The sequence below is a fragment of the Struthio camelus genome, chromosome 9 (assembly GCF_040807025.1).
Source record: "Struthio camelus isolate bStrCam1 chromosome 9, bStrCam1.hap1, whole genome shotgun sequence".
NCBI classification, from domain to species: Eukaryota; Metazoa; Chordata; class Aves; order Struthioniformes; family Struthionidae; genus Struthio; species Struthio camelus.
Window position 1 is genome coordinate 15,052,717 of NC_090950.1, and position 12,841 is coordinate 15,065,557.

At 35.0% G+C, this 12,841-nt stretch overlaps 1 protein-coding gene across 1 annotated transcript in view; it reads left to right on the forward strand.

Annotated features, from left to right (window-relative positions):
* Window positions 1-12,649, forward strand: part of FBXO36 (F-box protein 36) — a 30,522-nt gene extending 17,873 nt beyond the window's left edge. Inside the window, exons 2-4 of the mRNA XM_068955098.1 lie at window positions 2,512-2,620; window positions 7,630-7,802; window positions 12,436-12,649. Of these exons, the coding sequence (XP_068811199.1) occupies window positions 2,512-2,620; window positions 7,630-7,802; window positions 12,436-12,624 (471 nt within the window). The 3' untranslated portion in view covers window positions 12,625-12,649. The remainder of the gene's footprint in view (window positions 1-2,511; window positions 2,621-7,629; window positions 7,803-12,435) is intronic.
* The last annotated feature ends 192 nt before the right edge of the window (window positions 12,650-12,841 follow it).

The following is a 12,841-nucleotide window of genomic DNA, read 5'->3' on the forward strand; positions in this document are numbered from 1 at the left end:
TTGGTAAGTATTACAATTCAAAAGTTAGAAATCATCTGTCATCATTAATCAGTTTTGGTAAGGTGTGTGTGGATGTTTTCAGTTACATTTGGCATTTCCATGTGAAGGAATGGCGTTTTTTAACCAGGTTTATTTTCTCCTTAAACAATTATTTTTCCCTGTTTCATAAATATACTGTGTTCTTAGTTCTGCCCCATACTGAATGGTATACAAAGTGAGGAATATGTGGAAAGTTGTCTTTTCTTTCCCTATTTGCATATCATTTCTTTTGTCCTTATTCTCCCCTCAAGTTTCCCATAAATGGGGCAATGAAAGTAGCCCTCCATGTTCATGTTTCCTATATGGTCAGAGATTTTTTTTTTTTTTTTTTTTTAAAAGCGGCTTTTTGGAAGTACAGTGTAATGGTTCACTGTCGTTATCCCTGCAGTGGGCTACAAACGCACTAGGGCTGAAGTCTTCCCAGGTAGTTAAGATCATCATTGAAACAAAATGGAAAGAAGTGTATAACATCTTTTGCACTGAATTCTCATATTACCACTAGTATCTTAAATGACATTATTTTAGCAAAATGGTAGTCTATACTGTGCCTGTACATTACAGAAATGTTGACTCTGCTATTATAAAATGTTTCAGTGGTGCAATTTATTTCTAGTATATTAAATTCTAGAATGCAAAATGGGTAAAATGGTTTGTTTTCCTTTCAAAGAGGCAAGTGCAAAAATAAAGATTGTGTATGCCATTAAAAAATAGGATGAACTTTTGGAACGGAGTAGGTGGTTGGTTGGTTTGATTGTTTTTAAATTCACATAAAGGTTATTTTACAGAACATTGTGGAGAGTTATTTGAAGTTATCTTGTGTGTTTCCTGTCAGAAATATGATTTAGTAATTTTGATTACCCTGTAATGATACCCTAGCCTTTAGAGACATCAAAATGATGATCTTTAGCTGGCTATATTTGACATTCAAATGCCAAATGTAGATGTTAAGCCTTTAATTGTACATATTTCCTGTTGCTGTACATGAAATATCAAATGGATACAAGTAAGGCTTGAAAAATAAAGAAAGGATTGGTGTGGGCCTATTTTGGCAGACGGTCTAGAATTTGAGCTTTTGGTGTAAGAATTAATTACGAAAGTGAATTCAATTTATTGGAAATTACAAATACTGATTTCTCCACTTTAAAATCTGTATTTTGACATTGAAATACTGAAGAGATCTAAAGTTGCATTCCATGCTGCAAGATGTAAAACGCTTTTCAGGTCTAAGATTTGTAAAATAAAATTAGTTAAATCAATTTAACTCTGTGTTCTTCAGTCAGTATATGAGAGTAGTCTTCTGTGGTTTATTGACAGGTAAATCAAGGTTTGCTTATAATTTTCTTTTTGTATATGCCAATAGAAAAGTAAAAACATGATGAATGTATAGTATGTATATGTGTGTATGTGTGTATAAGTATATACCTCACTAATATTCTTATTTGCCAATTTTATCTCTCCTCAGTGTGTCAGGAATCTCCCTATACATATAACTTTATTTAAAATTCTGACTCTTCTCTAGCAAATGAAAATAAAGAAAATAAGATTAATGTTAGTAAAAATACAAGGAGTTTTTTTGTTTGGTTGGCTTTTTTACCTTACCTACAACAGCAACTGGCTCATGATTTTTGGCTTGTAGTGTGATTTTTGCTAGACAACACATGTGCAGGAAGAGACATGAGTATGGCTTTCCTCTCCTGTAGACCCAGCTATGACAGCAACAAAATCAAAGTAGATATTAAAAGCCCACACACTGTTCATGTACAAATACAACATTTTAAGAAAACTCTGGGAAAACAGCAGCTGGCTAGAGCCCCTTCTCCATTATTTCATAGCTACCTCATTGGCCATTTATATTACTCTCTTGTGTCAGTTGTATGCTTTGTAATCTAGGCTTTCTTTTTCTTTTTAATTTTAACTTTAAAAATGTGAGTTGAATGTGTACAGAGCAGCTTTTTCCTGAGTTTTAAGACAGTCTAAATTCTGAGATTTGAACAGTCTTATTAATTTCAATTGGCTCCTAAGAACAAAATGTTAAAATGACAATTAAATTTTCAGTGCTGTCATGTTTGAGCACCTGAGCAGCTGAATGGGTATATCTGCTTAGGGCGAGTAACTTACTGTCTAATGAGCTGTACTTCTGCCACTGAATGCAAAATGAGAAGAGAACATTTATAGTTTTGCAAGTTGAGATGTCATTAAATGTGTATTAATTTGTACAAACCATTTGCATGCAGGAACTGAAAACATTTTTCCTTTTTATGTAAAACACTTCACATTTCTCTAGATGCATTATGGGATGTTTACTCTCCTTTAATCTGGTAGACGACTGGTAATGTAACCATGGTCTGATCTCTTATGTTCTTGGGAATGCAGTAATAATTACAAAACCAGAGTCCTAAATCCTAGTAATATATTTATCTAATGGTACTTGACGCTCATTACTTCTTCCTTTTTCTTCTTCCCCAACTGTAGGTAGTTTTCAGGTGGTGGAAAATCTCTCTTAGGAGTGAATTTCGTGAAGCAAGACCTGGAGAAATTAAAGAATCTCATGAGAATTTTTTGGATGATTCATCTCTTCAGAGTAAGATGACAAAATAATTACATATTTGCTGTGGCATATAATGGAATAATCTATGAATATTGATCTGTAATAATTTTTGTGACAGATATGTGATTTCTTAGGCTGTCAGACTTTTGTATATAAACTCATTAATATAAATTAATGGATGGATATTGGAAAAACAAAAAGGCATAACAGTTACTGTAAACGTGGGATAAATCCCAGCAACGCTGATAGTCATTGTAAGAAAATAACAGAATTAGTAGCAACAGAAATAGAGCAGAAAGCAATATTTTCATTGCTAATAACGCAGTAGCCCCTTATAATGCTCTGTGCTGTGCCAGCACAATTATCTTTATGGCCATGTCATGAGGCACATTGGATTCACAGCCTGATTTAACATAAACAGCATCAAAAGTGGTGCTGGTGCAAAGGGTGCAACATGAGGTTAGGAATATGCAGCGAGGTTAAGGCAGTCAAAATGCAGATTTATAGAGCTTTTTTCCAAAGCCTAGAAGTCTCTTTGTTGATTTGAGGGGATTGTTGTCAATAAGCTGTTTGGGAGGGGACGGGGCGGGGGGGAAGGGGACAGGGATGACTTGACAGGTCACATGAACAGGTCACTGAGAATATCAGAAACAACTGTATTTTTTCCCAAACTTCCATGGGAATGCATGCCCCAGTTACTGATCTGCTGCTTCTTATAACTTTCATTATAAATAAATAATTTCTTTTAAGAAAGATGTCATGTCCTAAGTTACTAGTGCTTATGGCTCATAGAGGAAATGGTTTCCTGAAAATACTAAATCAAAGTTGGACTTAATTCAGTAGTTGCAGTTAATAGTTGAGCTCTATAAGCTATGACCTGGTCTGAAGAAGGAGAACTTGATGACTGCACCTGACTTATCAGATGGAGATCTGAGACTTATACCCAGAAAAACTAAGAAACGCTCAAACACCTTGCACTGGTGAAATTTTCTTATAAGTTGAACTTGTACTATTGTTATGTGCAGACCTAAAAGAACTTGAGTTACGGATATGACTTCATATCTTTCATGTTTTTATAGTGATTTTTAAAGGCATGTTATTTCCAAATGATGAAGCCTGGTCTTCCTCATAAATGGATTTGGTAGACATCATCTTTTCCACATCTAGGCAGAGTAAGAGTGCTGTCCCAATCAGTAAATGCATCTTGGATGATAGGAGAGAGGATAAAACTTTTTCCTCAAGGAAAGAGTTCCTGCTAGTTCCAAGAGTAAATATGCCTCTTTCTTCATTTAGGGATGGAAACAAACCAGTTCAGGTTTGCTATGCTTTGCTTGTTAAAATGTGCCATTGCTACAGCTTAATGAGTCGTCTTCAAGGGATTTTTTTTTTTTTTTTAGCCCCGATGAGCTAATAGATTCTGAATTTTTGTTTAGTGTGTGTTTCTGATCCCCACGGTAACTTTTGAAACTGTCTGCAAATTTCAAGCAATTCTGACTAAAATCATGACAGTCTTTTAAGCAGCTGGGTGGGGAAGCTGTAAATGAACGCCGTTAGTGCTCCCATTGCCAGAAAGGCTGCGCATTCTGAGCTCAAGTTACGAGATATAAAAGAATATGCAAGAGAGACTTTGTAAATGCCCAAACCGTGGAAAAAGTTTGTGAGCAGTCACAGCCCGTAATAAAACGAATCTTTAATTCCGGCGATTACTACTTATTTTGACTAGAAGAGGAATGAAACAGTAGAAAACAGACTGCCTGTTGGATCTTTGGATTTGGTTAGTGCTCAAGGAGTCTTTAAATATATTACATTCTTTTGCAATGGGTGTTTATAACTACTCCATTATTTGATGCAAAGGAAATTTGCACCACTTTTTAATTTGACAAATGTGATTATCAATTTTTATAAACTTGAGCTTTCTAGGAAATAGTTCTCTATACTTTTTTTGACAGTAGTTACACAGAACTTATAGCTGAATTTTAGTAATAGGTTTTAGTGGTTTTTGTCTTCTAAACATGAGGGTTTTTTTCCTTCTCATAAAGTAGGTATTTGATATTAATCTAATTTTACAATAAAACATCTGTGTTGGATTATTTGGTACAATGATCCAAATAGTTAAGTTATTGCTAACATGCCCAGTTTTCTACTCTTATCCTGTGTGTTTCTAGTAGACTACAAATAAGATCTGCCTGCTTTTTCTTGAAAAGTGTATTGGTGATTCTGAGGTTTCCCATCCCATAGGAGCTATTGAAAGCCATAGCTGCCATCCCTTCCTGACTTTTAGTCATTTCTTCCTTCTTTCTAAATTATCTTTAAAATCATGATTTTTCACCTGGTTTTCTGTTTTAAAAAAATATATTAATATAAAACACATACATTTTAACTTCAGAAAAATGTTAGTATAAAGAATATTATTACAAATAATACTTACTATGTTTTTAAGAAGTAATATTGATGATATTTCTGTCTAACTCTAGCTGTTCCATGCAATCAGATGCTTGTACATCTCCTTTTCAACTCCTGTTACAGAAGCCCTTCTGCTATTTTCCCTGAGTATTCAGATTTTTTTTCCCCTAAAATTCTCCAAAATACATATACTCGAATAATATCCTAAGTAGGAGACCTAATGACTGTGCTGCTTGCTACTAAATCTAAAAGCTTTTAAAGTATTACTTCCATACTGATGCACAGAAACATATTTAGTCCATTGTATACTTTAATATGCATTTCTGATTATATGCAGTTCTTTTTATTAATTTTTTTGAGTGTTTTTTTTTAGTTTGGAGAGGAAAATGCATTTGCAGAGTACATAGCACAGAAAGAAAGCCACCTTTGTACTGTAAAATTCAACAATAAAATAGTCTGGAATATCTTGGAAAAGCGCACTTATTTTTCAGTTTAGTTTCCTATGCTGGAGTTTTATGAAATGTTATTCATCTACTTGAAATGTTTTCTTTCTTTTCTTTCTTTTTTTCCTCCTTTCTTTTTTCTTTTTGGACAGTGACACAAAATATCATTTATTTGTTCTCATTATAATAGAACTAAAGAGATTTTATGTATGGCTAGATCTTCATTATGGTTTTGTAAAGCTGAATTCATTAATGAATTAAGCTCATCGTTAATGCATGATAGCGTAAGCTAGAGAAGAGAGGTCTATTTACATTTCTGGATGGATAAACAAATAGTACAAGTCATCATGTACTATGCATTGCTCTTAAGGATGAGAATCTTACAGACAACCTGGAGTTCAATATCCTTTCACAGTTGGTTCATCATTAGTTGCAGATGCATCTATAAAGTAAGATAAATACTGTTAAATGTATATTAAAACATCTAAACCAGATCACATTATTATACATTATTATTTATAGAAATAAATGGTCGACTCTCAAGAAAACCTCAAGCAGCAGCAAATATTCACATGGCAGTTTGTTTAATCATTCAGCATGAAATAGGTGCACATTACAAACATCGTTGTTGTTGTCATCGTTCCCAGCATGCCGGGAGTTGGATCATTATTACCTACCAGTTTGAATTACATAGGCCAATTTTTAGTTGAGCATGTAGGTTATTTGGTATTTGTATAAAGAACTTGAGCAAAATAACCAACTATATGGAGCTGAGATACTTGGAGAGCAACAAAACAAATGATAAACAACAACAAACTGTATATGAATTTGCAATATAATATAGCAACAAAAAAAAAAAAACTTGCACAGTATTGGGCCATCTACTCAAAGACGTGAAAGAGCAGTAAGGTGATAGCCTTCTTTTACATCATTACCTTAGGAATATTTGAAACAGAAAGAGAAGGAAAAAGTCAATCAGAAATATGTCTTAACAGTGACTTCCTAGAATTGGGAAGGCTTTGAAACATATTAACTATCTTTTATAACTAATCTGACAAAATATTCTGGAAGACAGACTGCTGCAAAAGAATAGGATGTGCTTAGTGACTTAATACAGTCTCAGTTTCCATGATTGTGTTTATCTCTCTTTTTATGACTGTAAGATGTACCAGAAGATATACTCTAGTTGGCCAAAAATACTTTGGATGTATTAGAAACATTTCATTGTAAATAAAATAGCAATTCTGCTTTAGTTTTGATTCCTGTGTCCCAATATCGGAAAAGTCCTTTACACATCTAAATGATTATATTCACGTCATTTTTATTTCGGCAACAACATACAACTTTAAAATTTACCACTGATCATTGATTAAAAGCATTTTAAATTGAATTGAAGATCCTATGTTGTAATGAACAACTGTTTTCGTTAAGCAAAGTTGACAGTTCAGATAAATGAGCTGAAGAAACAGTTCAAAAGCGCAAGTTGAAAGTTGGACACTGAAGCAAAAATAATTAATTGTATAAATACAGGATGAGGAGTAGCACACTAAGTAGCAAATCTATAGAAAAGAATTTAGGGTTGTAGTGGATCACAAGGTGAATGAGTCACAAAATGTCATGTGCTATGGTAGATAACTGTCTTCAATTTCATTTCAGTGGCTTAATTGAATGCACATAAGGTAAGAAGCAGAACTAGAGGGCCTTGACATTGTAGCCATCATTATTTTCCCCAAAGCATGCAACTGAAGTGCTTTTTCTAACTTATTCCTGAATAAATAGCACAGGGTTTTTGTTGTTGTTTTGTTTTAATAAACTTTACACACACGCGCGCAAGTACACGTTACCTGAAAGAAATGGATCTGGACAAGTTTCGGTTCAGATTTGCTGCTGTTTTGATGCTTGTCAGCTGAGGCAAGTTTGCTCTATACTAGATAATGTTTTTGTTTGTTTGTTTTTTATTATAGCCTGCTTTTACTACACAAGCTTCCTGGATGTCACCAGTCTGAACACAAAAGTGAAATATATTATATTATGAATGTTCAGTATTAGATACTATATCCTCTTTTCTCAAGAGAACATTCAAAACTTCCAAGCCAATCTTTTTTTAAGGTATAGGTGAATAATATGGGATTATTGGGAAGAAATTTCAAGCTTTTATAAATCTGTTGTCTGTTGGGATTTTTTTTTTAATCACAGTTCAAATTGCTATAGTATTTGGTGCCAAAGTCCTGGAACATGTCCTCAATCTGTGCCGAGGTAACTATGACTTCCTGGAACGGCTTCCTGTCCCGTTGCTCCTGTACATCATTTCCTTTCTGGAGCTTGAAGATATTGCCAGGCTTTCTCAAGTTTCACACAGATTTAAAATGGTAAAAAATAAAAAAATAAATTATTTTAAAATTGTTAACTTTGCTGTGTAGCATGCTATCTTTGATTCATCTCACATTTTAACATAATCATCCTTGTCTGCTTCACCTTGAGTTTGTGGCTATAGGGTAATCATCTATATACAAACTGCTGAATGTGTGTAACAAAAAGTAGATCTTGGGCTGTTGATCAGAGAAACACTGTGCTTACCCTGCAAACTTTTTGTTTTATGTAACAAATGCAACTATCCAGATAATCCTAGTATAACCAATGGTTGGGTGCTATGCACTACTTCCAGGATCAAATATTTGAAAGGTAAAACTTATGTTCTGTATTATATATACATAGTGTATATAGTGTGTGTGTATGTGTGTATATATATATTTTTAAAATAGATACATTATGTAAAATGAATTATTATAGTGTCTAGGAGCTCCAATTACTGACCAGGATCCCCTTCTGCTAGACTCCTTTCAAACAAAAAATCAATGCCATTCCTAGACAGCTGACACTTTTAAGTCTTTGACAAAAGTTAACAGTTATGAACAAATACAGAATACAGGAGCACAAGGAAAGTGTTTTGTTTTGTTTTTTGGTCAGCGGTATTAGCACAATAGCAGCCAAACAATTGCCAAGGTTTTGTTTGTTTGTTGACCTTGCAGCAAAGAGTTTTAAGAAACAGAGGAGAAGAACGAAATGACTTCATGGGTGCTTACTAGGAAATTCTTTCCAACCATCAGGAAAATATGGGAAATGGGATGAATGAGCTCGACTGAAAATTTAATGAGTGAATAATGGAAGTTGGTGCCGTTGGCTGAACGGAACTAAGGGTAGCCTCTTAGTGCTGGATGAAGGATAACAAATAGGGAAAGGATAGCCTGGAAGTCCTTAAGAGTGAGGACCAAGCAATTGGTGTAAAAAGAGAAAAGTATAGGATAACTGAGATTGGAAGGGACCCTGGGAGGTGATCTATTCCGACTTTCTGCTTAGTGCAAGGTGAGCTAACTGGAAAGACAGAAAGATAGCATGTTCCACGCATGATCTAGAAAAATTATTTTTGCAGCTGCATGCTGAATACCTCAGAATTGCATTTTCTATCCTAGTTAGAGCAAAAGAAAAGGCTGCTGTGGTAACTCAAGTATGAATAAAGGGTTTTAGTTTATGAAAAGTAGGATGATGAGCATGTTAAAGAGAAAAAATAACTGGATTCTTGTCTCTGGGGGTGCTGTAGGAACGTAGAATGAAGTCTGTCAAGTTGGGTTGTTTACAGTCACTTTTACAGTCACTGAAAACTTAAATCCCGTTGAGACCTTAGGATGAAGATTGAAAAACAAATTTAGTCTTTGAGTCTAATGTGACAGCTAGATACTGACTAAACAGCTTCAGAGAGACAGATTAGCCACTTAATTTGGAGAACTCAGCATGTTTCTGGTAGACAGTACGTCTCTGAATTGTCTTTTGGAATGAGGTTACTCACAAGGTTTATATTATCTGGAGGTTATGTGGCCCAAGATTTCAAGCAAAGTTCTGCTGAAGATTGTTGACAATTCAAGAGGGTAAGGTTGTACTGCTGTCTTAAATACTTTGGTGAGAGTGAGTTCAAGTGAGCACAAGAAATAGAAGACCATGTAAAGAGAGATAACAGAAGGAAATGGCATGATAGGAAAATAGTGCATGTCATGAATTAAGAGATGAAGGGCAGATGGAGGGGTAGGCAAGCTTAATGAGTTCAGAGTTTTATTTCTATTTCAGTTTAAAGGTAAAATTGTTTATATTGTGATGGGGAAACAACCAGTAGTGGATGCGAGAGAGAATAAAAAAAAAGACTAAAGGAGAGGAGGAGAATGGACAGAGGAAAAGATCAGGAAATGGTTTATTAGTCTATTTGGGATTCATCTGTCATTTGCAGAGATTGATTAGTATAGGATTAGTTAGTGTAGAGGGTAGTAAACTTTTCATTAGTTTAACACAAAGCCTTGGATATAATGGTATTTAAGGAAATCCTAGAAAGAATTAACTTGCATAATAATAATGAAGGTAAATTTTAGCACAACGAAATACTCTGTTACAACTAGTAACTAGTAAAGGAAATAATCTGTTACAGCTAGAAATACCACGCTTCCTTCCTCACATTCCAGCAGTTTATTTTTTTTTTAAGAGATTAAAAATGTTGTCCTAGTACTAAGAGTTTTCATTTAGAAAATTAGCAGCATAGAGAGTGCTACTCTATATGAGACTGTTTAAGTTATTCAGATTCTCAAATAGGTGGAAATAGTATATTGAAGTTATATTAATATTCTAGCAGATTTTGAACTTTTACTACAATTAAAGGGAGCACAGAAGGTGGAAAAGGAAAGGAGGAAATTCTGGAGGTTTGTGCCTCACATGCACAGTGCCTGGAAGGGGGAGAGGGCTTCTGTGCTGCCTTTTTGACTCCTTAGGGTTAGCAGAGTCCTGAACACCAGTTCCTTCAGCTTAGGAGCAGGCTCCTGCCAATCTCTGCCCTTGCTGCTGAGCCCTGACGATGAGTAATGATCTGAACGGACTTTGCACTCAGGATTGAAAAATGGGGTGTCAAAGGCACTGTACTTCCATCCTGTACCATGTGTCCACGTAGGCTGAGCAGAACAGAAATTTTTATTACACAAAGCATAGCGTTAGTTTTTCTCTCACTGCGTAGTTCCAAGTATTCAGATCCCTTCAGTATGTGATTTGAAGTGTTTTAGATTTTCCCAAGGTGCTGCTTTTAAATAGTGCAAAAGAAGCTCCTTTTCAAAAAGAAACAATCTACAGAAGCCCTAATTTGGACACCCCTATTCAAGCATTGCATGAGTTTTTGAAATACACTTTCAGTAAGCTCTTATATCATGATATCTGCCAACACGAGCTTAGCACAGGATTTAGTTTATACCGTTCAGGATCTTCAGATGCTCAAAAAAGGCAAAATTACTTTTAAACTACAAAAAGCAAAATTGCTTTCTATGAGCTAAAAGAAGCTACTCCCACCAGAGGGAGCTAAATTCCCAAAAGCAGAAGTGAAAATGAATATTTCCTGAGGTGGACAGAGAAGCAGCTGTACCTGGGGGTGCCCTGCCCTGCCCTGCCCTGCTGCGCTGGCGTATGCCAGTGTGGCCCCACAGTTCATGCCTTTCTCCTGATTTACAGCAAGGAAGATCTAATTGTTACTATGCAGTTCAGAAGCCATTAGCACAGAAGAAAACAGTAGTAATGACTGGCTTATCTTCTGACTGGCTGTATTTTTTATATATATCCATATTTATTTAAATATAACATTGTATTTGAAAATACAATATATAGTGCTAAAAGTTAGTCTTTGCTATTTTTTTTACTTAATGTCTGTTTTTCATAGGAACAGCAGAACAGTTAGAGAAAGATACCCAGCAAAAATTTAAAAAACTATAAAAATGCATCTATTTTTATTTCAGGACTTCTGCAGCATTTTTTCCCCAATAATCCCTGTTTTTTCTTTGCTAAAATATGCTAGCATATTGTGTGTGCCTACAATATGATCATTCTTATAATTCAACCAGAACAGAAAGAGGACTGCACTGTGGTCTGATACGGCCTTGCTGAAGCTGATGAATGAAAAGGTTCAAAGTATCCAGTTGTTGAAAGGGGAAGTAATATATGACTTGCTGCTGTATCAGCACTTCCCACAGGTGGGAAGACATAAAAATAGAAGTTATACCAGGACTTTTGCTCTTCTATTTCTGTTACTAATTATAAGGGACAAACCTGTCACTTGCATTGGTGTAATCTAATAGAACTCTACTTAAATGTGCAATTATGCATTTAAAAGACTGGAGCATTTAGGAGAAGGATCAATGTTAATAGGCTCTGCTATCTCTTACAATGGTCAGATAATATATAACAATGCAATCTATTTTCCTAATCTTTTTGGTGATGGATATGTCTTATCTAACAAATTACATCACTTTTTCTTATTATTTTTAATATAGTATTTCTGTTTATGGAGTCACTCCATAAGAGGGAAGCATCTGCTGAAAAAACAGACTTAATCCCTACAACTCTTGGGAGGGCTTCATAAAACTGCATTTTTGCTATAAGTGTTTCTATTGTATGTGCGTACGTGTTGTAAAAATACAGGCTTCTGATAAACTCCAAAGGCAATTGTGAATAGTATCATGAACAAACACATTTGGTCTCTTTTACTTACCTTGAGAACAGGTATGTATTTTTGATGTGATTTCTACATTGGGCCAAGTTCTGTGCTATAAACTTACCCAGCCAGCTTCATTGATTTCACTGGGGCTGCAGGAACTATGTACCAGGAAAGAATTTGGCATTATAGCTCCCCTGTTCCAATGCAGTAGAAATGCCTTCAGTATCATACTAAAAGAAACTATTAGAATTTTTCAGAGAAGAATATGTAATATCTTGCATTGGCAACGTTGGACAAAACTTCTGCTCATGCTGTTGTGGGTTTCAGCTAACACTGTGTCTTTCAAGATAGTAGGTGGGCAGCTTACACTTACAGTGACCTTCATACATGGTGGTTGTGTTGTCTAATCACATTTTGTGCAGTTAAAATGATCAGTGAGCAATGATTAAGCCTATTATGATTTTTAAGCCTCTGCTTTCTCTTATGACTAGATATGTAACAGTAACACGCTATGGGAAAGTATTGTGGAGAACTTATGTGACACAATTACACCTGAAATGAGAGAACTGGCACAGGAAATGGGCTGGAAACAATTCTTCTTCACAGACAAACTTCAGCTGCAGCTGCAGCTCCGAAGAAGGCGGCAGAAAGACGTTCAAGAGGAAAAGCTAACTGAATAAAAGATGCATTTTCTCACTGAGGCAACAGTTGTAAGGTGTGGATTTGTTGTTTATCAGGTTATATTTACTGACTTTTCTTCTTTATTAGGGAAACTAGGTTAACTGAAAGATTAGAAGAATAAAACCAAAATATGTCTTGCTAGAGGCCCAATATGTAAATAATATAATCTTTAATATGTTGGGCCTCTTGAAATTGTATTATACTGAGCATGACAAC